A 26,014-nucleotide genomic window follows, 5' to 3' on the forward strand; every position below is an offset into this window, starting at 1 on the left:
CCCGAGGGAACAGGCTCGTTTGATCCAGGGATGAAGGCTCTGGGAGGGGGCTGTTATTGGAGAGGCTTTTCTTGGAAGTTGACGGGATGATGGCACTTCAGACCTAGATTATACGTTTTATCGGGGGAGGAGAGGACGGCGCCTGGATGAGAGTAGCTCCGGCGGAAAATAGGGTTTGCCCGGGCGGGGACAGCGCGACCCTGGAGCTACAGAGGATGCTGGCCTAGGGGACCGAGAGAGGCCCCGCCCCCAGAGCTCGGGCCCGCCTCCAGGACCCGGCCCCGCCCAGGCGTCCGGCCCCGCCCCCGGCCCCGCCTCCGCCGACCGCGCGCAGGTAGGGAAGAGGCGGAGCGCTGGGGCCCCGCCCCCGGGAGCCACTACCCAGCGGCCGGCCGGCGCAGCTTGGAGCTGAGTCCCGGGGACTTGGGGCCGCCGGGAGGTGAGCGCGGGGCACCGGGAGGGGCCGGTTCGCGGCAGCTGGGCGCCGGGCGCCAGAGGGGCCGCGGGGTCGCGCCCGGGGCGGCGGTGCGTGACCGACGAAGGTTCCGGCGCTGGCTCCACGTGGGCCGATACCGGAGGCCCGGGCTGGATTGGGACGGGGCCCCTGGACCGGGTCTGCCGGCCCCTAGGCTCAGCTCGGATAAGACACCTCCCGGGTCCCTGGGCCACGAGTCACCAGAGGCGGGGACAGGATGACTGAGCCGCAGTTTAAAGTCCCAGGAGGAAGAGCGGGGGGAAAGCCCCAGGGCAGGACCGCGCAGTCCCGCCTTGCCCCAGAAGCGCCCGGAATTCAGACCTTCCCCGCCCCTCCACTTTCTCCTGGGTGAGCTGCAGCGGCCAGGGTGGAGTTTGTTCGGCCTCCCCGGGGTGGAAACAGGTGCCGCAGCCAGGCCAGACTGGAGCTCAGAAGTTGGACCCAGGAGTCCTGACTTCTGGACAGAGGGGCTTGGGAAGGTGCCCCCCCACAACCTTCTCCGTTCCCCCAGGGTACTGCGTTGGGTTAGAGAGGAGTATGTCCCTAGGAGCCCGGGGTGAAAGGCCAAGGGAGAAGGTCTGGAGTTGGAGCTGAGAAGGGAGTGTCTGAGGAGGGGAGGGCTTGCCGACTGACCCCCCACGTGGACTGGCTGCTCTTTCCCAATGGCTAGCCTTAGGACCCTGTGTGGGTGGTATTTGCTGAAATGTGATGGGCCCAGCGTCTGTGTTGTGTTACTGTCACTCACGGTAGGTGAGGCAGAGCAGAGTGGAAAGTGAAGCTTCTTTCAGAGCAGTGACCCTCAAACGGGCCTGGGGGAGTGATTTGCCTGCCAGGGAACATTCAGCAGTGTCTGGAGACGTTTTGGTTGTCACACCTGGGGGTGGGGGGTGGGGAGGGTGAGTGTTGTGGCTCCCAGCATCTAGCGTGTAGAGGTTGGGGATGATGCTAAACATCCTGAGGTGTGCAGGACAGCCCCCTACCATGAAGAGTTATCCAGTGGGAAGTGTCAGGAGTGCTGTGCTGAGCTTGGCGTGGTACCGGGTCCATCAGATTACTTCTCACTGACTGCCCCTCCCTGCCTCAGTTTCACCAGGTTAGAGGAGAAATAAACCCAAATGAGATAAGCAGTAAGAAGGCGTGAGGGCAGTCCTGTCCTAACAGCAGGCCGCCCTTGGTGCCACCAGCCTCTTCCCTACTTAAACCCCGGGCCCTGCATTAAGCAGTTCTTGGTGCCATGGGGGAGGGGCTGGAAACAGGGGCTCTCTCACAGCTGGGTCCTGGAGTGCTTCACCCCCAGGGCACCTCCCACGCTGGGTGAGCCAGGGCAGCCCTGGGGGTCAGACATCAGCACAGTGTGGAGGGTGGGAAGGGGGCAACTCTGTGCTCAGAAACTGCCCAACCCTTGATTGCTGGGCGGGCCTGGATGCCTGACACCATGTGACCGGCTGTCATTTTCCCTTCTGAACCTACTTCTAACTCCTCAGTCACTTATACCAGGAAAATAACACCCGAGGAATAACAGGACACATTCCTTGCCGCTTCACAGTCTGCTTCCTGCCGGCAGTAAAACGTTCCACGGTGGCTGTGGGAACTCTGGGTGAGATGAGAGACCCGGGGTGGGCCCTGATGCTAGACAGCGAGGCCCCCCCTGCTCATGGTGTTAGCAGAGCCCCAGTGAGAGATGGGGGTCATCAGAGCCACAGGCCAGGGGGTTCCCCGGTAGGGACAACTCTGAATTAATTATTTGCGTTGGGCTCCCCGCTGTGCAGGGAATTGCAGCGGGGGCTGTCATAGAAAGGGCAGGATGGGATGAAGCAGCCGTCCACGCCCAGGAGCCCAGGTCCCCTCACTGCCCTCCCTGCCCACTTCTTGACAATCTCCATTCCCACGCCCACCCTCCATCCTGCTTACTTGTGGTCCCTGGCCTCCTGACCTGGGAACCCTGGTGGGGTCAGAGGGCAAGTGGCAGTTTCTGGTTTGACTTTTGCTTTGGAGGGGCTTCTCTTTAATCTTTTAACTTTAAAAGGCTGGAGTGAGGCTTTCACCTTTTCAGCTAAAACAAAAACAAAGCAACCTGTAATAGCGACCTCCCATCTTCTGTGTGCCTCTGAAGGCATAAAGCAGCAGTCAGACTTGCACAAAGCTGTTCAGGAAGTAATCAGCAGGGCCTCACGTTGAACCTGGGCCACCCCTTCCCAGGTCCAGCCCTAAAACCCTGTGCCACCAGCTGGCAACAGAGTACCAGGTGACTTCTACCTCACTTACTCATTTCTGAGTACCTGGTGTGACACACATGGACACACACACACACCGGCACACGCTCACTGCCCAAGGTGGGGACTCCTGGTCCTCTAAGAGGAGGAATGAGTCACGCCATAAAAGCACTGGGGGCCGCTGGGGTCCAAGCCCAGCTCCGGGTCAGTGGTGGTGGCCAGACTTCTCTGCAGGGTGTGTGACTTGCTGTGTAAACTCTTCCCCAGGTGAGGCCTCAGATGAGAGCAAGAAGTCAAGGGATGGTGTGTTTGTGCCTGTGACTTGAATGAGCCATCTGGCACTTCCCTGTGGGTTGGGATGAGGGGTGGCAGGATTAGGGCGGCCCCGCCACCTGCCTGCCCCCTCGTGTAGCATCAAAGGGGATGTACACTCCAGACTGCAGGTCCTCTTGGGTCTCCGTGACGCCCACTTTGGGACAGACCTTAGTGATGCCCTGGCCACCCTTGGGGATTTCCAGAGTGAGCTCACGCCTCTGCTCCCGGTTTCCCGTCCAGCTGGGCCAGCCTGGGGAAGGAGTGGTGACCGCGGTGGGGGGCCTGCAAAGCAAGGGCTGCTCTCGGGACCAGCATAAAGAAAGCATTTTCTTCTCGCATCAGAGCAGTACAGACAGCACCGTGTCTGCGTTCTCTCATTCAGTAAGTTTATCTGGGGACCCAGATGCAAGGCTTGCGGTTTCAGAGCCTTGGGAAGGCACATTCTGAACCTTCCAGGAAAGTTGTTCAGTCGCTCAGTTGTGTCCGACTCTTTGCGACGCCATGGACTGCAGCACGCCAGGCTTCCCTGTCCTTCACCATCTCCTGGAGCTTGCTCAAACTCTTGTCCACTGAGCCGGTGATGCCATCTGACCATCTAGGAAAGTGGCTGGCACTAAGTGGGCAACGCAGACAAGGTGGGCCCATCAGGGATGCTGGCCGGGAGGGTGGGGGTGGTGGTGGGAGGGGCTGATTCCCAGCTGGGGGAGCCAAAAAGCAAGGCCCAGATTCTGGCAGGTGCCTGGGCTATGAAAGTATGGTCAATAGGATGGGGCAGAGGGTCACTTAAATATTCTGTGCCTCATCTTCCCCAGCGGGGTCACAGTGGTCTGCTTGGGAGGATTCCAGTGGTGGTTCATGTGAAGCTTGGGCAGGTGTCTGGCTGCACGAGGAGCGTGGTGAGGGAGTAACAGAAACATCGCAGTAACAGGGACATGTCTGTGTGCCCTTGGGATGGACTCGTGGTGAGGCCAGAGGTCTTACCATGGCCTGTTGGGGGGACAAGCTGAGAACAGGCTGTGGAATGGCATCGTGGCTGTGTCATCCTCTAGAAGTGGCCGGGTCCAGGGTGGGGGACCTCAGCATCATGGAGGCCACGGGAATGGAGGATGGGTTTTGGAGGAGGGAAGGGAGGACCAGGCTGTGAACTGCTGGCCCCCACCCTCCAGCGTGTGCGTCATGTTGCTGGGTGGGGTGGGGGAGGGTTGTGGAGGCCGTGACCCTCAGCCCTGCTCCCCGCTGGCTGGGCTGCCTGGAGCTGGGAGCTGGGCCAGCTTGGCTTTCTCTGCCTCCCACATGTGGCCCCAGAGCTTGTGCCACGAGGATCCTCGGGTGGTCGTGCCCTCTCCTGGTGGCTCTCCCAAGGTCCTGCCCCCTGGTGCAGACCCCAGAAGGCCTGGAAGAGAAGGGGTACCTACGCAGGACTGGGTAGAAGCCAGCCTTGGAACTGCAGTCTGGCCCGAGTCCTGGCTCATTAGCTGATGGCTTTATCAGCCAGTGACAATCGTGAGATAAGGACAAGGATGAGAGAATGGTTGTGAAAGCCCTAGATAAGCTGGGAAGTGCCACCAAGCGTTAGATGATGTCATTTCTACTTGGTGGGGGGATGGGAGGGGCTCATGAGTCAAAGGCCTGTGCACCCCAAACTTGCCCCAGCTCCTGAGTCACCACCCCCTGCCCGCTCTTCTGCCATTTCGCCTCACCAGTTCCCAGATAGCAGGAGGCCACAGCCCCACGGCCTAACCGTGTGACCTCGGACAGTTGCCTTTACCTCTCCGAGCCTCAGTTTCCCCACCTGTCAAAGATCTGCTGCCTCCGGGGCACTTGGCTCAGATGTAGAAACCACGTCAGCCATGGTGGCGGAGGCCAGCCAGGAATAAAAGAAGCTACACATTACCCTCCACCAATTTTCCCAGGCACTGGGCATTCACGATCTCATGTCATCTCTGCTGCATCACCCCATTTCACAGCAGAGAACACTGAGGCTCAGAAGTCATAACTTGGTCATTCTTCCAGTGGATAGGTGGCCAAGCTAGAGTGTGAGCCCCCTCAGCTCCCATTTCTCGATGAGAGGACCTCAGTGGCTCCAAAGCAAGGTGGAGAGATAGAGCTGGTAATGCGTGTGGAGAGCCCCTCTGGTCTGAGGGGCCTGGCTGGCCCACGTCTACGTGTCCCAGAGCCCTCGCAGCAGGCATCGGGACTGGGGCCAGCTTCTTCCAGGGACGGAGCAAGCCCCAGGGCAGGATTCTGGGAAGTCTGGTTTATTAGCTCCTTAATGACTGTTTACAAGCTGAAAAGTGTCTGCCTGGCATCTTCACTCTGTGCTAACGGCCGACCCCAGCCTCCAGGAGTGTGGGGCACCCTGCACCCTGTCCTGAGCGTGTTGAGGTGAGCGACCCCGGGCAGCCCAGGGCCCGACAGTGGCTGAGTGACAGCGGGCGAAGCGTTTAACCTCTCTGTGGAATATCAGGCTTTGTCCCTCGGCTCCCCAGCCTCCCAGGGCGACCCCATAACACACCGAAGCTCAGAGACGCCAAGTGGCTTGCTTAATATCACACAGCGCTCAGGGCCGGGCCTCTGACCCCGTCTCCCCGAGTAGGACAGCGTTCTCATTGTCTGGAGCCAGGCCACAAGGCGGGGATGGAAACTGGGTGGCCTCCGCCCTCGCGAGCACACCACAGAGGCCTGTTCTGTGTGCCGGGGTTGGTTGTGTCTGCAAACGCCTCGGGGTCTGGAGCCCCTGGCGGGAGGGATGTGGGCCTCTCCTCCTCCCCGACCCGTGTTGCACCCATCCCCTCCCACCACTGAGCGTCTGCTAGGTCCTACCGGTTCCGAGGACCAGTGGAAACCCAGCTCCCAGTGCCTGAAGATTCCGAGAGAGGCACACTCCTCAGGAGTGTCTGGAGCAAAGCCTGGTTCACGACAGGTCTGGGTGAGTGTGGTGCCCGGTGGTGCAGGTACCCCCACCCCCTCAGGCTCCCTCCTGTGCCCTGGTATCCAGCCTGGATGGACCAGAGCCTTCTGGCTATGCTCCAGGAGCAGTAGAACCAGGAGGGAATAGACCACCTTCCCAGAGGAGGCCAGGCTGCCGGGCAGAGCATCTCAGGACCCAGCCACTCCATCCCTTCCCGCTGTTGTCCTTGAGCAGCCTTCGGCCCCCAGCTGCTAGAGGCTACTACTTTCCTGAGGTCTGGAAGGTCTCTGCCCAGCTGTGTCCCTGGTCTGCTTCCATCAGCAGCTCCTGGAGGCCAGTGGGGCCTTGGGGAGGGCACTGTGGTGGACAGGGCACAGCATCGTGGTCAGTTGGGGCCATCTGGTGGCATTTCCCTCCCAATAATGCCTGTCCCCCGTATGTTACCAACAGCGGCCCACACCTTAGGATGGGGGGCTGTGTGGCTTGGGCAGTTCCAGCTGGGTCTTGGAATTGGGATCCCCACAGGGATGGGGCATTCACATCTCTGCCAGCCAGCCCCGCCCCCCACTGGTGTGTGGTCCTGAGCAAACCTCTGGGTAGTACGGGGTGGGGGCTGGGAACACGGCAACCTGTCCTCCTCGCCCCTGCATGCTCTTGGCAGCGGCCTGGAGCCCGGCGCCCACGTCCCGGGTCTGTGGTCGGCTGTGACTCCCAAGCCACCCCAGCCAGGGAGCCCAAGCCTGGTTTCGGATGGGGAAGGTTACCAGGTCCTTGACCCTGTGCTCAGATTCTGTATCTTCTCGAGCTTGAGCAGAAAGCAGGATCAATCCGGGCCTCCCTGGGCCAGGGCCCTCTGTGAGTGGGGCCTCTCCCTGTGGTTGGGGCGCCAACCCACAAGTGGTTTCATTTTTCCTCTCTGTTGGGGGGAGCTGGGCTGAAGGGCGGCCTGTGAAATAAGTCTGCCGGCTGGCTCCCCTGGGGAAGTGGGTGCTTACCAGGAGGCAGGGGGTCCCGGGGAGGGCTCCCGCTGGCCTCTGGAGACAGATGGGCATCCCCTCCCCACTCTCCTTCCTCTAACTCTGATGGTGGGATTTGCGGCCCCCACCTGGGAGACTTGCCTCCCTCCCTTTTCATCTGTCCATTTTTGGTCTTCCTGATCCTGTCTGACCCTCAGCTGGCCTTCTTGGCTCTTTCCTGCCAGGCTCTCCTATCCGCACTCACTCTTGCCAGGGCAGGGAGGCATTCAGGGTGAGTCACTGGCTGCTCGGGCCAGCGTGGGGCCGCGGGTAGGGAGCCCGGCCAGGTGGCACCTTTTACATAAGCTGCCCCTTGCCGGGCCTTGCAGCAGCCAGAGCAGCCCCCCACTTCCCCCCGGCCCCCACCCCAGCTCAGCAGAGCCAGGGCTTTCACTGGGGGATTGCACACTGCCCAAGGGCCTGCTTCCTCCTTGCTGCTTTTTTCACAGCGGTTCCCAGAACAGCTGTGGGGAGGAAAAAAGCAGGTTTCGGTTTCTGTGACAGGGAAGCAAGTTGGGGGAGAGGCCACTTCCTTGCCCTCCTCCCTCACCCCGACATCCTGTGATTCAGCGGGGGGACAGGCAGGACCCAGCTGCCTGGCCACCTCCCTTCCCTCCAGACTGCCCGCCTGCCGCCAGCTGGGGGGAACCTCTGGGCCAGATGGTGGTTTCTTCTTCCTCTGTTCGGGGGGCCTGAGGCCCTCGTTTTGGGGGATCCCCTAACCTTCCTGACCTTATGGTTCAGAAAGCCCCTCTCAGGAGGGGCTGCTCATCCCTCCTCCCAGGGACCCCTCCCTCTCCTGTGTCCCCACGTCTGGCCACACGCAGGCTGAGTCCTGTGTCAAGTTGCCCTGCCTGCTTCTGGCTCAGGAGGTCCTCAGAGCCCCAGGGGGTGTGGAAAATCCATCCAGCGTGAGCAAGACCCGGGGTGGCTTCAGAAACTGCTGGTATGTCAGGGGGGTGGGCAGGTGGAGAGAGAAACAGGACACCAGAGTCAGATTCCCAGGGATGGAACCACACCTGGGGGCAGGTGGGGCGGGGACAGTGGGCCCATGCAGCCTGGGGATGGGGCAGCTGCCCTGGTAGGGCTCCGGCGGGGGACCCACTGTGGGGAGGCCTGGCTTGCCCTGGCTGTGGCTGCCAGGACAGGGCTCAGCTGGCGGTGCCCGGCCCCACCCTGTGGGGAAACCGGATTCCCTGGCGAAACCAGCGTGCAGTGTCTGAGTCTGCGTTTCTGCCATGTGTGTCTGATCCTAGGCTATGCCTCTGGGCGTGGAGGCAGTGGGGTTTTAGACTCTGGGTGTACCTTGGGGTGACTTGAACTTTGTACTGCACTTGCTCTGGGTATGTACCCCCCTAGTCCAGGGTGGAACCCCTTCCTCTCCCCAGGCCCCTTTGGGGTCTCCTGGGTACCCTGGGACTGAAGGCCTTTTTCTGGGACAGGCCCCCAACAAGGTCCGAATTTTATGGGCAGGTGGCAGTGGTCTAGCCAGGTGGGTCCTGCCCTCAAACCTCCCCACCCCTGACCCTGGGCTGGATGCTGCAGCAGGCCTGGCGGGGGATCTCAGAGCAGCGGATGTGACTGGTCAGGAGGAAGCCTAGTCCCAGGACGCCACAATTTCCTCTGCAATGAGCAAGCAGTTCTGGGGCGCGGGAGATAAACGTTGGGCGGGGCAGGCGCTCCCAGCGCTCCAGCACTTTTTCTGCCATCTGGGCTCCTCCCCGCCCTAGACTGGGTTATGGTGGGCACCCAGAGTCTGTCCACAACCCCTGAATCTACCCCAGGCACCTGCCACCCCCAGCTCCTCCCTCCCCGAGTCCAGAGGCAGGGGCCGGGCTTCTGGTGCCCCCACCCCCCGTGTCTGCATCAGCTGGGGGCATACCCACTCTACGGGGGGAGAGTGACGGGCAAAGTGGTGTTTTTATGCCCAATATGTGGGCTCGAGGATGTCACGGCGGGGCATCATTTTGTCCAACCCCCTTGCGTAGCAGAGAAGGAAACTGAGGCCGTGGAGGTCACGCTGCTTACAGGCCAAGGCTCTGGGCACCACACTATGAGGATGGTTAAATGGCTCCGCATGAAAAGGCGCCCCTGCCCTGCCTCTGCTCTCCGGGACTGGCCACTTCTCTTCGGGACTGCTAAGATTTCCCCCGGGTGGGTCCAGTCCCCCCTCCCCCAGCCTTGGATTGAGTCTGCCCTTCTTCTCATCAGGAGCTCCAAGTCACCCAGGGATCCAACTGTTTGGTGACCATACTGAGCTCAGGTGTGGCAGCCCCAGACTCGCCCCCAGCCTTCCCCCGATGCCTCCACTCGTCCTTGGTGCCAGTTTCCCAGGGCGGTGCCCGCCTGGTGCCCTCTCACTGCGACCTGGTCCCAGGGGGGGCCCAGCGGGAAAAGTTTCCGTGCTGGGGCCCCAGGCGAGGCTGTTGACTTGGAGCGGTCCCCTGAGTGGTGCCAAGTGGCGTCTGAGGCGCCTGCCGACAGCCCATCTGCCCTGGGGTGCAGGTCAGAACTCCCCACGTGTGCGAAAGAAGGAAGGATGCCCAAGTCTTGGCCAAGCCTTAAGCAGGAAGCGTTCCGGGCCACCAGCTGGGCCTCAGATAGCTCTCTGGCACCCCCTGTCTACCCAGAGCTCTCATCTGCAGTTGTAGGACTGGAGGTGAGAGGCCTGCTCAAAGCCAGAGGAGTGCTACCCTGTGGAATCGGGGGTCCCGGGCCCTCCCCCAGCCTCCAGTTTACCCCATGGTGGCCCCTTGGATACTTCTGGTGACCCAGACCGCTGAGAAGCACAGTTTGCAAAACGCTGAGATGTTCGACCAAGTTTCTCTCCAGGCTAGACTCTGCTCTGTCTCCCTGATAGGAGACTCTCTGGCGGCAAGTGTATCCCTGATTTAGGGAGAAGGGGCGCCTGTTCCCAAAGAGGCTTCAGGCCCTGTAGCCAGAGCAGCCTAAGTCCCAGCTGCTCCCCATCCTGGCTGTGTGAGCTTGGGCAAGTTACTCAACCCCTTTTGAGCCTCCATTCTTATCCACAAAAAGGTAGTTGATAATATCTACCTCAAAGCAAGTTTTGAGGACAGAGTAGGATAATGCATGTAAAGGGTCAGGCAAGGCCTGGCCCACCTGGGGCCCTGACCCCGTCCTGCCCCCAGCGGCCTCAGGGGCTCCATCAAGGGGCCCCTCCTCTGCTATACCAGCATGTCCCCTGTGCAGGACTTCTCAGAAACAAAGCCATGCCCTCAAGATGTTCACTTTTTTTTTTCTTTTGGCCGCAGCACACAGCATGTGGGATCTTAGTTCCCCAAGTAGGGATCAAACTCTCACCCCCTGCAGCAGAAGCACAGTCTTAACCCCTGGACCGCCAGGGAAGTCCCACGAGGTGTTCACTTTTTAATCCTTTTATGGTGTGTGTGTGTGTGTGTGTGTGTGTGTGTGTGTGTGTGTTAGTCAGTTGTATCTCTCTGCGACCCCACAGACTGTAGCCCACCAGGCTCCTCTGTCCATGGAATTCTGCAGACAAAAAAAACTGGAATGGGTAGCCATTCCCTTTCCATGAGATCTTCCCAACCTAGGGACTGAACCCGGGTCTCCTGCATTGCAGGCATAGATTTCACCTAAACTAATTGTTAAAGAGCCGAAACGACAGCAAAACACGCCTGAATCCTTTAAACACTGCCTTGAATATCTGCCTTTGTCTAATTGAAAAGAAATCTTGATCAGAAGATAGCCAATAATGCCTGCATTTTTAAAAGTTTAGTGTTTCTAATGAAGTTCTCTAGAAACAAGAAAAGAAAGTAGGGAGCGTATTGATTATGGTTCCCAGCCCAAAGCCCAGGTCTTTATGTGATTTTGTTAGATACACGCCCAGAGGCCCCTGGCGTCCGGGCGGTCTAAAGAACCTAGCTCATCACCACAAGGGGAGAAGGAGAGGGGTTATTTCTTAATCTCCCACCTTTGAAGCTGGTGGAATTATCCCCATTTTATAGATGAGGAGACTGAGGTCAAGAAGATGGAAAGATGCATTGGTCCTGACATACCCCCTTGAACCTGCCTCCCCTTCCTTATAGGCTGTGAGCACCAAGGAAGCAGCCCTGCCTGACCCGGAGTCATCTGTCTGTCTTTCCATCTGTCTCTGCCTCCAGCCACCTCTCCACAGAGCTGAGACTTGACCCCAGAGCATCTCTGCAGAGTGAGGAAAGGACTAGAACATGCTCTAAAGTCCTCAGCAACAAGACTCAGGGAACTGCAAGCTCAGCCCACAGCCTGAAGGTAGGTAACTGGGTAGCCGAGTGGCGTGGACCCCGGGTACCAGCTGCTTTCCTTGCTTGCTTACCTGACTTGAAGCAAATATGTACTGATGCTACCCGTGGGCCAGCACTCTGCTGACAGTAGAGATGCAGCTGTGAATAAGGCAGAAAGAGGGAGACGAGCAGGGTGAAGCGACGGAGAGACACGTGGGGTGGGAGGGGTGCTGCCTCGGGCAGTCCGGGAGGGCTCCTTGGAGGAGGTGGCGCTCAAGCTGGGACCAGAATGATGAGAAGGAGCCACCTGCATGCACAGGTGCTAATCTGATCTGGGGAGAGCCAGCAGGGTCCCAACCAGAGGCCCAGCATTTATGGAGCACGTACTTGTAACTTTTTTTTTCTTAACCGTCTTTATTGAGATACAGTTCACATTTAATCTATACAATTCATGTAAAACTCATCTACTTTAGGACATTTTCATCATCTCAGAGGGAAACCGCCGTCCTTTAGCTGTCACCCCCAGCCCTGAGCCATGACTCATGCTTCTGTCTCTGTAGATGTGCCTCTTCGGGACTGCATTTGGACCCCTGGCGTATGCGGTCTATTTGTGTCTGGCTTTCATTTAGCATGAGGTGCTCCAGGTTCACCTGTGTTTAGCCTGTCTCAGCGAGTCATTCCCCTTCATGGCTGAGTAATAGCCCCTTGTGTGGATTTAGCGCATTTTGTTTACTCATTTGAATGTTTGTTTTTCCCCATAGATCATAGTGCCCTTTTTTTAACTTTTATTTTGTATTGGGGTGTAGTTGATGTACCATGTTGTGTTAGTCACAGGTGTATGGCAGAGTGATTCAGTTACACATGTACATATATCTACCTTTTTCAGACTCTTTTCCCAAACTGCAGAATTTTTTTTTAATTGCACTGGGTCTTCGTGGCTGTTCACGGGCTTCCTCTGGTGGAGAGAAGTGGCTCTTCCCCGTTGTGGCGTGCGGGCGTCTCTTTGCGGTGGCTCCTCTCATTGTGGAGCACAGGCTCAGGCACACGGGCTCCAGGTTGTGACTCAGAGGCTCCAGAGTGCAAGCTCAGAAGTTAGGATGCGCAGGCTTAGTTGCTCCGCGATATGTGGGATCTTCCAGGACCAGGGTTCAAACCCGTGTCCCCTGCATTGGCAGATGGACTCTTATCCACTGTGACACCAGGGAAGACCCACCGCAGAATACTGAGCAGAGCTCCCTGATCTATATAGTAGGTCCTTGTTGATTGTCTATTTTGTGTATAGTGGTGAGGAGGAAGGAAGGAAGGGGTGTGTGCTCAGTCATATCCCACCCTTTGTGACCCTGTGGACTGTGTAGCCCTGCCAGGCTCCTCTGTCCATGGGATTTCCCAGGCAACAATGCTGGAGTGGGTTGCCATTCCCTTCTCCAGGGGATCGTCCCAACCCAGGGATCGAACCCTCGTCCCATGTGTCTCCTGCATTGGCAGGCTCATTCTTTACCTCTATGCCACCGGGAGCCCCAGATATAGTAGTGTGTATACGTTAATCCCAAGCTCCTAATCTATCTCTCCCCCTTTCCACTTGTATTTTGACGAGCGTTTGGCTTGTTTCCACCTTTGAGTTCCGGTGAACGTGGAGCTATGAACATTCTGGAACGAGTGTCTGTGGACATGCCGCCTAAGTGCGTGTCATGCGTGCAGTCACGTGATGCCCAGGATGTCTCTTTAGGGGAGGGGGTTATTCCCCCCATAAGGTGAGGACCTAGGTGACCAGTGATCAGAGGCAGGTCAAGCCCCAGGCCACCCAGCTCCTGTCTGTGCTTTTGACCATGACCCCCCAGCACCTCCTAATAGAGCGGCAGGTGTAGGGCAGTGAGGGATCCCAGGTGGCCCGATTGGGGTGAGGGTGGGACCAAGGAGGAGATGAAGGGATAAGGAGACTCACCAGCGGCCCCAGTGAGAAGTCTGGACTTGGTTTTAAGTGAGAACTGGAGATCCCAGCCTAGTGTTGAGCATGGTATGATTTGTGTTTTAAAAGGCGAACTCTGCCACTGGGTGGAAATGGTCCTGGGGTGGGGGCTCGAGGGGGCAGCAGATCAGGAGGAGTCAGGGGGCTGCTGGGACCCTTCAGGTGAGAGGTGAGGGTTGGGGAAGCAGGCAGGCTCCAAACAAAGGTGGCTGCTGTGTTGCCCTGACATCCAGCACCTTGGCCTCATGTGGCCCCACCCCGATCAGAAGATGGATGTGAGGGAAGAGAAATCAGACCTGCCCCAGCAGCCCTGGAATGCAGGGAGAGGAAATAGCAAAGGATTTTAGCAAGACAGAGGTCACAGGGCAGAGTGAGAGGTGAAATGGAGAGATTAGTCAAGTCAGAGGGTGCTCGTTCTGTTGGGTCAAAGAGGGTGTGGGAGTCAGTGGCACCTGTGAGGATGGAAGAGCCCCAGATGTGGGTAAATCGCTACTTCCTCCTGGCTGGGCCATTTGGAAAGTTCCACTGAAACTCAAGACGCACTTATTCTTCAGTCCAGTCGTTCCCCTTCCACTGTTTGTCTGTTATAAAACTTGGAGGTGGCGCTAGTGGTAAAGAACCTCCAACGCAGATTCATAAGGAGACAGGGGTTCAATCCTTGAGTCAGGAAGATCCCCTGGAGGAGGGCGTGGCAGCCCACTCTAGTATTCTTGCCTGGAGAATCCCCATGGACAGAGGAGCCTGGTGGGCTACAGTCCATGGGGTCGCAAAGAATCGGACACGACTGAAGCGATGTAGCATAGCACAACACGTGTGATGCAGGCAAGGGTGTCCTTCACACTGGACACAACTCTAAGCAACCATCAGTCTGGAGCTAAGTAAATCTTGGTACATTCCATTCTTAGAAACCTTCCCAGTCTTCAAGACAGATCAGGTAGATCTGTCTGTCTGCATTGACAGAGGAGGATGTCCATGCTGTAGAGAAATGATAGAAGTGTTAAGTGGCCTTCCCTGGCATCTCAGGGATAAAGAATCTGCCTGCCAGCGCAGGAGACGCAGCTTTTATTCCTGGGTCGGGAAGATCCCCTGAAGAAGGAAATGGCAAACCATGCCAATATTCTTGACTGGAAAAATCCCTTGAACAGAGGAGCCTGGTGGGCTACAGTCCATGGGGTCTCAGAGTTGGACACAACTTAGCAATTAAACAACAACAAGGAAATGTTAAGTATCGTGTCCTTTTCCAGGTGCAGAGAAGCATGCGCACACCAAGCTCTTTCCCGGAACACGGGGTGACAGGCGGGCCAGCAGTTCACTTTCCTTTAGTCGTCTGAGTCTTTTTCTTTTGCAATGCTCGTGTATCATTTTTATCACTAAGATGTAATATTCTTCCTTTGTGAAAAGAAAAAAGTGACAGATGGCAGTTTCACTTACCTTTGAAAGAGGAACTTGGCAGTCCAGGGGGACAGGGACTAGCACGGTGGCTTTCTCATGCTCCCAGGAGTTAGGTTGGACCTTCCCTTCCTCGCTTGCAGCCCAGGGATTCCTTCTCTGAGAACCACCCGCTCCCTGCACAGCTATGGGTCCCTTGTTTGTGAGCCGCCTGGAGCCTTCTCCCTATACGCCCCAAGCCCTGTCCCAGGGACGAAGGCAGGGCCCTTTGTCCAAGGAATCTGCCTTCCGGGCCCCTGGCCTGCTCTAGCCCGACTGATGGGCAGGCCAAGATCACATCCCTTCTGCATCCCTGGTCCTCACATTCCTTTCTGGGTGTGGTCCTCGCCTGAAGCAGAGAGACCAGAAACAGAACGAGGTGACAAGTTGGGGACCTTCCAGGCTCCTGCTGGCCTAGAATGCAAATGAAGGGATGAAAATAGACCTTCTCACCATACCCCACCCAGTCCGATCAGTGTGCTGCTGCGGGGTTTAGTATCCGGAGTCAGTTTTGAACCAACTGTCCATGGGTTGTTCTCAATCTGGGCTGCCCGCCATGGCACGCCCTGACACCCTGCACTGTCCCCGTGCCCCCCCACATCCTGCTGCCTCTCGACAATACACCTGTGCCCCCTCCGTTGCCCTTCCAGTTGCCCTGCCCCCTTACCCACCATGGCCTCCGATGACAAGAACGGAGAGAGGGTCTCCTCGGTGTCCAGCAGCCGCCTACAGAGCCGGAAGCCGCCCAACCTGTCCATCACCATCCCTCCGCCCGAGACCTCGGCCCCCAGCGAGCAGGCCAGCATGCTGCCCCAGGTAAGAGGGGCCCCCTCTGTGTCCCCTGGCATCTCTAGGGCAGTTTCACTTCCTGGAAGGGGGCCCTTCCGGAGCCTGTTGGAGCCCCTGCCGTAGGCTTCACCCACTGCTTCCTGGCCCCCAATGTCACTGGGAGTGACTTCTGAACTCAGGAACTCAGTCTCGTGGCTGGCCAGGGAAAATAGGAAACTCCTGTCAGTCCCACCTGGGAATCAGCTGTTTCCGGCCCCAGTCCCTTCTTTTATTTATTTTTATTTGGCTATGCCAGGTCTTAGTTGCAGGATCTAGTTTCCTGGCCAGGGTCCTGAACTTGGGTCCCCTCCATTGGGAGCACGGAGTCTTAGCCACTGGACCACCAGGGAAGCCCTCCGGCCCTGGCTGTTCTGCGGGCGGTAGACTGTCTGTGACTCAGGGGAAGGGGCACCCCGACTCTCAGCGCTTTGCTCATGCAGGAGAACGGGGATGAATCACTGTTGCCAGCATCCCAACCAGTGCTCCATAAAGAGTCCATTGAGAACCCGCTGCTCACAGCGTGGGCTCCCGTGCAGTCCGGGGCCCCGGGGTGGCGGTCTCGTGCCACCCACGCAGCCAAGGGCGCTTTCAAACACACAAAGCCGGGCCAATCTGCAGCTTAGCCATGGCCAGGACCTAGAGAGGGAGCCCTGGGGAAGTAAGTGCCAGGCTCCCAGACACACTAGAAAAGGGCCCATCTGACCCTCAGAATGAGAACGCGGCTTGGGGTCAGCTGGGGTCGAGGTTTGTCCTGTCTTGGTTTTCACATCGGAAGCCAGAGTAGAGGCAGCCGGGGAGGCTCGGAGCTCTACAGAGTCACAGCCCGTCTCCCTCTCCCACCTCCAGGAATCCGGAGGGCAGAGGCGCAGGAACCCGGCCCTCCTGAAGAGCGTCAGCCTCCAGGAGCCACGAGGGCGATGGCAGGAGGGCAGCCCAGAGAAGCGTCCTGGCTTCCGCCGCCAGGCCTCGCTGTCCCAGAGCATCCGCAAGTGAGCACATGTTCCGCCCCCGCCTACATGCTCCCCCACACAGCAGACCCCCCTTCCCCACCCGACGGACTCTGACACTCCGGGGCCCCAAGCCCCTTTCTGGGAGGCGTGGACAAGCAGCCCATGTTCCAGGCTGGGGAAAATGAGGCCCGGGTGGCTCTGTGCCTGGCAGGAAGACCCGGCAAGGAGGCTGCAGGGGGTCAAGGAGCTGGGGGTGGACCCTGCACTGCAGAGGAGGGTCCCCCTCTCTCCCCCCGGCCCCGGGCTCAGCCCTCAGGCCCTGGACTTTATTCCCCTGCCTCTGCCCATCCAGTCCCTGGACACTGAGTCGGGGAGTCAGTCTGCCCCCCACCCCCCACTGCGCCCACACATGTCCTGTCCCCTCCCACTGCACACACACGCACCCTGTCACCTCCCCACACACGGGGCCTGTCTTGCTCCCGCCGCCATGGTGACATGCGCCTTGTGCCCTGTCCGCCCCCGCAGGGGCGCGGCCCAGTGGTTCGGGGTCAGTGGAGACTGGGAACTGAAGCGGCAGCACTGGCAGCGCCGGAGCCTTCACCACTGCAGCGTGCGCTACGGCCGGCTCAAGGCCTCGTGCCAGCGGGACCTGGAGCTCCCCAGCCAAGAGGTGCCCTCCTTCCAGGACACTGAGTCTCCAAAGCCCTGCAAGATGCCCAAGGTGGGCTCCAGCCGGGGATGGGGCCATCAGGGGACTCGGCCCAGCTCCCGGCGGCCTCTGCTCACTGCCTCCCTCCCGTCCAGATTGTGGACCCCCTGGCCCGAGGACGGGCATTCCGCCACCCGGATGAGGTGGACCGGCCCCACGCCCCACACCCACCGCTGACCCCCGGGGTCCTTTCCCTCACCTCCTTCACCAGCGTCCGCTCCGGCTATTCCCACCTGCCCCGCCGCAAGAGGATCTCTGTGGCCCACATGAGCTTTCAAGCTGCTGCAGCCTTGCTTAAGGTAAGGATACCTCTGCCCGGCCTGCTCCCTCTCTCCCCCATTCCAGGCACCTGTGTCTGTGCCAGGGCAGTGGCTGCTCCGGGATCCCTGGGCGGAGAAGGGGGCTACAGCCCAGCAGGCAGACTCACCCACATCCTTCTAGCCCCGCTTCTCCCTAGTGCGGGCAGCTGGTTTCTGCACCGACACATACACAGGAGAAATAGGAAGTGAAATGTACAGTCACCGCTCCCTGACCCATGTTTGTGGAGCCCCTGTTACATGCTGGGCACAGGGGCACTGCAAAGAGAATTGAGCCAGTGTCCCTGCCCTAGAGGAGCACTCAGCTCGGGTGAGGGGAAGATGTCACCATGCGGTGTGACAGGTGCTGGGGCCCGCCCAGAGGAAGGGCTGCCCCGTCTTGCCCAGGAGAGGGGCTGATGTCAGAGAGGGCACTTGAGAGGTATAAAGAAAGTTTCACCAGGAAGGGAACAGCATTCTCAGCAGAGGGAACGGCATATGCAAAGGCCTGGGGGTAAGAGGCAGTAGCAGGTAGATTTAGTGAAGGGTGGTCACAAGAGGAATCATGGGAGGTGGAATCAGAAAGGTCAGCAGGGGCCCCGTGTGCTGTGCCAGGAAGCCCGAACCTTGGGAGTAAGGGTGCAGGGTGAGTGGTGGGGTGCCAGGTACCCAAGCCCAAAGGCGGGAGGTTGCCAGGAGAAGCTGGCAGCCAACTGCAGACAGAGTACTGTGTGCAGGCCTGGGGAGGAGCTGCAGCCCAGTCCCGGCCTCCACAGACACTCCTGCTCTGCGCGGGGTCCCACCTCCCTGGGAGGATGGCCTTGACACCCCTTTGGTGTCGGGGCAGGACCACCTCCCCTGGGCCTGACGCCCGTGCCTCTGCCCCACACAGGGGCGCTCAGTGCTAGAGGCCACAGGACAGCGGAGCCGGGTGGTCAAGTGCAGCTTTGCCTACCCCAGCTCCCTGGAGGAGGACGTGGTCGACGGGGCGGAGACATTCGACTCCTCGTTTTTTAGTAAGGCAAGCACGGGGTGTGTGGGCCCTCCGGGTCAGGGGGCTGGGGTGGGCAAGAGCTGTGGGAAGAGACCCGACTTCCCATCGCGCTCTGCCGGGAGGCCCTCAGATGTCCAGAGGCCTGTCCGTGGGATGGGGGTGCTGCCTCTCGGAGCTCCCAGGCTCCCCATCTTTCATTGGCAGAGCAAGGGCCTAGGGTGGGGCAGGTGCCAGCTGGGAGGGTCACCATCAGGGCCCGCAAACACGTGCCTCCCCTCCCTCTCTCCCCGGGAGCCTGTCCGACGTTGTCCTGCCCTTGAATTGAGCTGCTGGGGGGGCAAGCCGGGGGACAGTGACTCCTCACACTGTCTCTTGCTGTGTCCCTGACTCCACCCCTACCCCAGGAAGAAATGAGCTCCATGCCCGATGACGTGTTTGAGTCGCCCCCACTCTCCGCCAGCTACTTCCGGGGGATCCCACACTCAGCCTCCCCAGTCTCTCCCGACCAGATTCCCCTGTGAGTTCCAGGCAGTCCTCCCGGGTGTGGGGGGCGGGGTGGAGGGGTTCCCCAGATTGCAGGTCCCTCCTGGTCCCCTCCTCGTGGCAAGGAGGGGGTGAGGGTACCCGGCTGAGACCACCGTCCTCACCAGGAAGGAGTCCAGCCGAGCCCCGGTGCCCCCCACCAAACGCGGCAAGCGCATCGCCTCCAAGGTGAAGCACTTTGCCTTCGACCGGAAGAAGCGGCACTACGGCCTGGGTGTGGTGGGCAACTGGCTGAACCGCACTTACCGCCGCAGCATCAGCAGCACGGTGCAGCGGCAGCTGGAGAGCTTCGACAGCCACCGGTGAGCCGCCGGCCGGCCCGCCTGCTCCGAGACCTGGGGGTGCTCACTGTCCCGGAGGGCTGCTCCCAGGAGAAGGCCCAGGGAGAGGGGCTGGGAGCCATCCAGGAGGGACCGGGGGGCTTCCAGATCCCCCTGGGCCCTCTCCTGGAGCATCCCTCCTTGTTCAGCGAGCCTTTGATGAGCACCTCTTATGTGTCGGGGGAGCAGGGACAGTCCCCCGGGTCACCCTGCGAGTGCGCACGTCACCCGGGAAGAGTCGTCAGGTGTTGCTGCCTCTCCTTGCTTCTGGGCCCGCTTTCTCCCTGGGTCCCAGACAACAAGCATTCACTGAGTGCCACACAGGCCCTGGGACAGCAGAGCAGGGCAAGTGTGGTGGATCAGAAGCGTGGTTAGAAGCGGTGACCCCGAGTGAGGAGCCTGTGGAGAGGGACTGTGTACAAGACCTTGGGGAAGCCAGAGGACTGGGAACAGGCCATTCTGTGTACAGTTAGCAGCAACCTGCTAGACTTTGAACCCCAGATCACAAAAAATTAAGTGATAGCAGGTGTGGAGTGTGTCCCAGAGAAGGAGGACAGAGAAGGGAGTGAACCAGAGGCTGGGGAGGCATGTGGTCAGGAGGAGCAGCAGTTAGCTGGGTGAAAAGAGAAGGGCAGAGCATCTCAGGCAAAGGAAGCATCATGTGCAAAGGCCCCGGGGCTGCAGGGGTGCGTTCCCAGAACTGCAAGAGGAGAGGAAGGAGGCCAGGAAGGTGGGCAGGCGCAGCAAGGCCTGGCCACCAGTGGGAGTGGGCAGCATTAGACTTGATTCCCAGAGCAGCGAGAAGCCACGGGGAGGGTTTCAGCTGGGAGAGAAAGGCATAGAGGTGCGTGTTAAGAATTGCGGTGGTGAAGGACGAGTCTGAGCAGAGCAGTGGAGGGTTGGGAGCAGGTAAGAGCTGTCAGCAGCTGGGTGTCACAGGGCTGAGGGTCGGGGTGTGAGTCCAGCTCTGCTGACCCGAGGCCCTGCCCGCAGGCCCTACTTCACCTACTGGCTAACCTTTGTCCACGTCATCATCACATTGCTGGTGATCGGCACGTACGGCATCGCGCCCGTGGGCTTCGCCCAGCACATCACCACCCAGCTGGTGCGTGGGGCTCGGGAAAGGGGTCTCCATCCTGGGAATCCTAGCCTCCCCCACAAGAGGCATCCTTGTCTTGGGCCACCTGGTTCCTCCGAGGCACAGACCTGGCCCAGGCAGGAGGGGGCTCTGGGCTCTCCTCTGCTTTGCCTCTCAGCCCCTTCCTGGAAGCCCTTCCCTGGGACCGAGAAAGCCCTGACCCTGCCTCCTTCCACCCCTGCGCCAGGTGCTCAGGAACAAAGGTGTGTATGAGAGCGTGAAGTACATCCAGCAGGAGAACTTTTGGATTGGCCCCAGCTCGGTGAGGCGCCCAGGCGCGGAGGCATCTCAACAGGGAGCCCCCTGCCCCTGTCACCCCCAGCTGGGCAGAGAGGGGGTTGTGTCTAACCTGGAAGACCCCCTCAGCAGGAGCACCCTCGGGAGGAATGCTCCCGGCCAGGTCTGGGCCTGAGCTCACCACCCACTCCCCGGCGGCCCCCTCCCCAGATCGACTTGATCCACCTGGGAGCCAAGTTCTCACCTTGCATCCGGAAGGACCAACAGATCGAGCAGCTCGTGCTGCGGGAGCGAGACCTGGAGCGGGACTCGGGCTGCTGTGTCCAAAACGACCGTTCAGGCTGCATCCAGACACAGAGGAAGGACTGCTCGGTGGGGGCCTGGGCCCTGCAGCCCCGCCCAGCCCCGCTTGTCTGCGCTGGCTCCACTGGCCCAGCCTGGGGGAGGGCCTGGCAGGGACGGTGTCAGCACACTGCACCCATCCTTGTCTGCCCTCCCCAGGCTCATGCCCCCTCCCTGGCTTCACACCCCCCTCCCTGGCTTCACACCCGCCTCCCCGGGCTCGCACCCCCCGCCCCCTGGCTTCACACCCCCTTCCCTGGCTTCACACACCCCTCCCCGGGCTCACGCCCCACTCCTCGGGCTCCAAACCCCCCTCCCTGGGCTCGAGCCCCCTCCCTGGACTCACACCCTGCTCCCTGGCTACACACTGCCCTCCCTGGGCTCACACCCCCCTTCCCTGGCTTCACAGCCCTTCCCTGGTCTCACACCCCACTCCCTGGCCTCACACCCCACTCCCTGACCTCACACCCCCCTTCCCTGGCTTCACAGCCCTTCCCTGGGCTCACACCCCCCTCCCTGGGCTCACACCCTCCTCCCTGGGCTCACACATCCCATCCCTGGCTTCACAGCCCTTCCCTGGGCTCACACCCCACCCCCCTCCCTGGGTTCACACAACCCCCTCCCTGGGCTCACAGCCCCCTTCCCTGGCTTCACAGCCCTTCCCTGGCCTCACACCCCACTCCCTGGCCTCACACCCAATGTAGGCAGCCTGGCACAGGGAGAGTATCAACCTCCCCAGCCCCAGAGAAGTGAAAGCTAAGTCCTGGGAGTGTCAGCGAGGGGTGGGGGTCTGGGAGATGAGCCAGAGACCTGGACAGCAGGGAATGAGCCTCTGCCCTAGAGGGGCCCCTGCCCACTCTGATGGGCATGACCTTGTCCAGCCTGCCATGACCAGCCCTTCCCCATCCTCCAGGAGACTCTGGCCACTTTCGTCAAGTGGCAGGATGATACAGGGCCCCCCATGGACAAGTCTGATCTGGGCCAGAAGCGGACTTCTGGGGCCGTGTGCAACCAAGACCCCAGGTACCCACGGCTGAGCTCTCTGAGATGAGGCTGAGTGTCATGTCATTGGTGCTACCCGTGGGGGTGCTGCTGGTGGGCGTGGTCGGCTGGGGTGCTGGCTGGTGGGCGTGGCCGGCTGGGGTGCGGTCCGGGGGGCGTGGCAAGCTGGGGGTGCCGAGGCCCCACATTTTGCCCCCTCCAACGTCTACTTCCAGAACCTGTGAGGAGCCGGCCTCTAGTGGTGCCCACATCTGGCCCGACGACATCACCAAGTGGCCGGTGAGTGTGCGGAGAGGAGAGCGGTCCAGGAAGGGCAGGGAGGCACCTGCCCGCCGCACAGCTCCATCTCCACTCCGTGCCCCTCCCGGCAGATCTGCACGGAGCAGGCCAAGAGTAACCGCTCGGGCTTCCCGCACATGGACTGCCAGATCCGGGGCCGTCCCTGCTGCATCGGCACCAAGGGCAGGTGAGCCGGCCTGGGCCGCGGGCCCGAGCCCCTGTGCTCCTCCTCTGCCGCTGTTCCCCCGCCCCCTCCATCCATGCTGTGAGGGTCCCTGAAGAGGGGCACCCATCTTGCCAGCGACGCCTGCTGCGGCCAGGCGCTGGACACCGGGCGAGGGATCGGGACTCAGTCCCCTGACGTCTGCCCTTGCCTCTCCGTCCCCAGCTGTGAGATCACCACGCGCGAATACTGTGAGTTCATGCACGGCTATTTCCACGAGAAGGCCACACTCTGCTCCCAGGTGAGGCGGGGCCCTGGGCACGGTGAGCAGCCTTCGCGCCCTCCCACAGTGGGTGTCTGGTCCCAACCCCGCACACCAGGGCCTCCCACCCGGCCGGGTCCCGGGGACTGACTGCCGTGCGCTCGGCCCAGGTGCACTGCTTGGACAAGGTGTGTGGACTGCTGCCCTTCCTCAACCCCGAGGTCCCCGATCAGTTCTATAGGCTCTGGCTGTCTCTGTTCCTCCACGCTGGGTAAGAGGCCCCTCACTGCCCACCCCCCAGGCCCCCGTGGTACCACCTGGACCCCTGGAGGAAGGGCCCCTGAGCCAGGGCACAACCTGCCGGGCCCCAGTGCCCCCCAAGTGCCTGGCTGGTGGCCACGGGCGGAAGCCGATGCCCGTGTGTCCCCGCCCAGCGTCATCCACTGCCTCGTGTCTGTGATCTTCCAAATGACCATCCTGCGTGACCTGGAGAAGCTGGCTGGCTGGCACCGCATCTCCATTATCTTCATTCTCAGCGGCATCACTGGCAACCTCGCCAGCGCCCTCTTCCTTCCATACCGGGCAGAGGTGGGGACTCTGGGCACTCTGGGGACTGGGCGGGGTGGGGCTAGCCCTGCCACTTCCTTCCCCTCCCCACCCGACCCCCACCACTACCCGAGGGACGCACAGCCCCTGCTGTGTCAGGCTCAACAGTCGATGGACAGCTAAGCTGGGGGCTTCCTGGCCAGTTCCTTAGTCTGTCCCTGGGCACGAGGGAGCAGCGATGCCCCCAGGTCACATGTAGGGTCACCTCCAGAAAGACCTTCCTGGACCCCCCCTCCCCAACCCCCACTTCATTTCTCCCAGTGATCACAACCACCGCCGGCCAGCACGCCCCTTAGCTACAGGCTGGGTCATATGAAGTCGCCCTCGTGTGGCCTTTCTTGCTAAGAAAGCAGGGTTTGTGGGTCAGTTCCACCTCACGCTCCGGGCTGATTCAGCGTCTGTCCCTGCCACGTGCGCTGCCCGGAGCAGGCTGGCTGTCCTGCTTGCTGTGCCCACTGTGCACGTAGGGTGGGCGGAACGAGTCCAGCTGGGTTCCGGCGGCGCTGGCTGCACCTCAGCCCTCAGCTTCGGGGTCCGCACCCTGGGAGGGCCTCACGGACAGGATGACCTGGGTCCCAGGGCTCCAGCCTGGCTGTGCCCAGGGCTCCCCGCGGGCTCCCACCCGGCGCCTGGAAGTGACCGTGTCCGTGCCCCGCCCACCCGCCCCAGGTGGGCCCTGCAGGGTCGCAGTTCGGCCTCCTGGCCTGCCTCTTCGTGGAGCTCTTCCAGAGCTGGCAGCTGCTGGAGCGGCCCTGGAAGGCCTTCCTGAACCTGTCGGCCATCGTGCTGTTCCTCTTCATCTGCGGCCTCCTGCCCTGGATCGACAACATCGCCCACATCTTCGGCTTCCTCAGCGGGCTGCTGCTGGCCTTCGCCTTCCTGCCCTACATCACCTTCGGCACGAGCGACAAGTACCGCAAGCGCGCCCTCATCCTGGTGTCGCTGGTGGTCTTCGCCGGCCTCTTTGCCTCGCTGGTCATCTGGCTGTACATCTACCCCATCCACTGGCCCTGGGTCGAGTACCTCACCTGCTTCCCCTTCACCAGCCGCTTCTGCGAGAAGTATGAGTTGGACCAGGTGCTACACTGACCACCTGCCCAGTGGGGCCGGCACGGCTGCTCCCACCCAGCTCGGAGGATGCAGGGACTGTGTCTGGACCGAGCTGTCTGCCTGCACAGCGCCCTGCCCACACCCCAGAGACCCCATGGGGCCAGCCCTGCTCCCAGGAGCCCTCCCCCAGGAGAGGCCAAGTCCGAGGGGAGACGCTCCTAAAGGCAGCCTTCATGGGGGGCCAAGGCTCCCCTTCCTCAGGCCTGGGCTGGGGGACACTCGGAGCCTGTGCATCTCTGCAGCTCGGGGCCCAGGCCCTGACAGACCTCCACTGCCCGGCCGTCAGGACCCCTCCTGGTCCTGGGATGCTGCTCAGCTCCTACCTCCGGCTCTGCTGGTACGGTCCCCAGCCCTCCCCATTACTGTGAGCTAGCTCCTCCTGGGGATGAGGCTGGGGTTCCCGCCGGGTTCCCAGCCCTGCCTGGCCACGGTCCCCTTCCTATTGTCCCTCCCCTCTCTGTCCTGTGAGTCCATGCTCGGCTTCCATCAGTGGCCTGGTGAGCCTCCCCATTACGCTCCTGGACCAGACCTCGAGGGAGAGGCTTTGGCCGTGGTCTGGGACAGAGAAGGAGCAGAAAGACACAGCTGGACTGGGAAGCTGAGAGCCTGGGCTGTTACCCAACAGAAGCTGAACCCACCAACCCACTCCAGGGCCCCCAGGCCCTCCCAGCCAGCGCTTCCCCTCGAGTTCGTGTTCAGCCTCCTGGGGCTGGACTAATGCCAAGCAGCTCACCACCCTCTGTCTCACTTCTGCCAAGAAAGGGGCAGGGCCACCCTGTGGACCTGTGCCCAGGGGTTGCCAAGGTCAATCAGGACTTTTTTTTTTACCAATTTATATTATGGTCCTAATTTTTTAAAGTAACGCTAACTTTGTATGGACAACGTCTGAAATGAATTAAATGAATTAAATTCTTTAAGATAGGACTAGCTTTTGACCTGAGGCCTCAATAAAATAAAAGCTGGAACTTTAGGGGTGGGGTGGCGGGGGTCAGCCATGAGGAGCAGGGGTCAGAGGCGTGACCCAAAGGAACCGTGGAAGCTTGTGGGAATTTTGAGGGATTTGTTAGGGGCAGAAACCAGGTTGGGGTCACCTGGAGGGTTTCAGGAGGTATGCTGAGACGATACTGGTAAATCCTTGGACTCCCGCGCTACTCCAGCCCCAGCTGCTTGTAGAGATAGTCAGGGGTCTGGCTGGGCAGAGGGGAGGGCCAGCCTGGCAGAAGCGGTGCTGGAGCTGGGGGTGCAGCTCTTGGCCATTCACTGCACGTCCCCCAGCCCTTCACCCCACACCCGACGGGGCACAAGCACAGTTACTGTGGGCAGGGAACCTGGGGCGCTGGGGTGGTGGGACAGCTGGGAGGTGGCCCCTGCCCTCCCCTCCCACCGGCTGCCCCCACTCCAGGGATGAGGCCCAGAAGGGGCAGCCGTGGGTCTGGGGGCATAGGGGCTCCTTTGGTGAGACGCAGAAGCAAGGCTGCAGGATGCCTCCCACTGTCCCCAGTTCACGGACCCAGCACGTGTGGGCGCAGTATGGATGCAGGGGGTCTGGAGGGCCTGGCATGGACAGAGAGGAGCACACAGTACTTGTGCCCCAGGAGGGCACCTGGGCTGGGAGCAGCCACCCTGCTCTCTCTTTATTTCACCCATTCTCCCCGTTCTGCCATCCCCTGGGA

General features: G+C 60.6%; 1 protein-coding gene and 1 long non-coding RNA gene across 5 annotated transcripts; one reads left to right on the forward strand and one right to left on the reverse strand.

The window, feature by feature from the left end:
• Window positions 1-355: 355 nt before the first annotated feature.
• RHBDF2 (rhomboid 5 homolog 2) lies at window positions 356-25,265 on the forward strand. Of its 4 annotated transcripts, none has more exons than XM_019982160.2 (19): window positions 356-439; window positions 10,995-11,196; window positions 15,213-15,378; window positions 16,237-16,379; window positions 16,866-17,061; window positions 17,145-17,348; window positions 18,238-18,366; window positions 18,744-18,856; window positions 18,990-19,184; window positions 20,196-20,307; window positions 20,528-20,602; window positions 20,788-20,949; window positions 21,833-21,942; window positions 22,137-22,200; window positions 22,293-22,387; window positions 22,589-22,664; window positions 22,796-22,896; window positions 23,060-23,213; window positions 23,901-25,265. In XM_019982160.2, exons 3-19 carry the CDS (start codon window positions 15,235-15,237, stop codon window positions 24,318-24,320), a joined length of 2,493 nt encoding a protein of 830 aa, XP_019837719.1. In that variant the 5' UTR covers window positions 356-439; window positions 10,995-11,196; window positions 15,213-15,234; the 3' UTR covers window positions 24,321-25,265. The 4 variants fall into 4 exon arrangements, with proteins under 4 accessions (XP_019837719.1, XP_070630129.1, XP_019837721.1 ...); XM_070774028.1 differs by having other exon boundaries at window positions 18,238-18,361; window positions 18,748-18,856; XM_019982162.2 differs by having other exon boundaries at window positions 359-439; window positions 11,070-11,196.
• LOC139177625 (uncharacterized) lies at window positions 14,179-20,955 on the reverse strand. Its single transcript, XR_011562169.1, has 2 exons — window positions 20,822-20,955; window positions 14,179-14,523 (listed from the first exon to the last, which is right to left on the reverse strand). It is a non-coding gene; the product is annotated as an uncharacterized lncRNA (long non-coding RNA).
• Window positions 25,266-26,014: the final 749 nt, after the last annotated feature.

This window comes from Bos indicus, chromosome 19 (assembly GCF_029378745.1).
Source record: "Bos indicus isolate NIAB-ARS_2022 breed Sahiwal x Tharparkar chromosome 19, NIAB-ARS_B.indTharparkar_mat_pri_1.0, whole genome shotgun sequence".
Lineage (NCBI taxonomy): Eukaryota > Metazoa > Chordata > Mammalia > Artiodactyla > Bovidae > Bos > Bos indicus.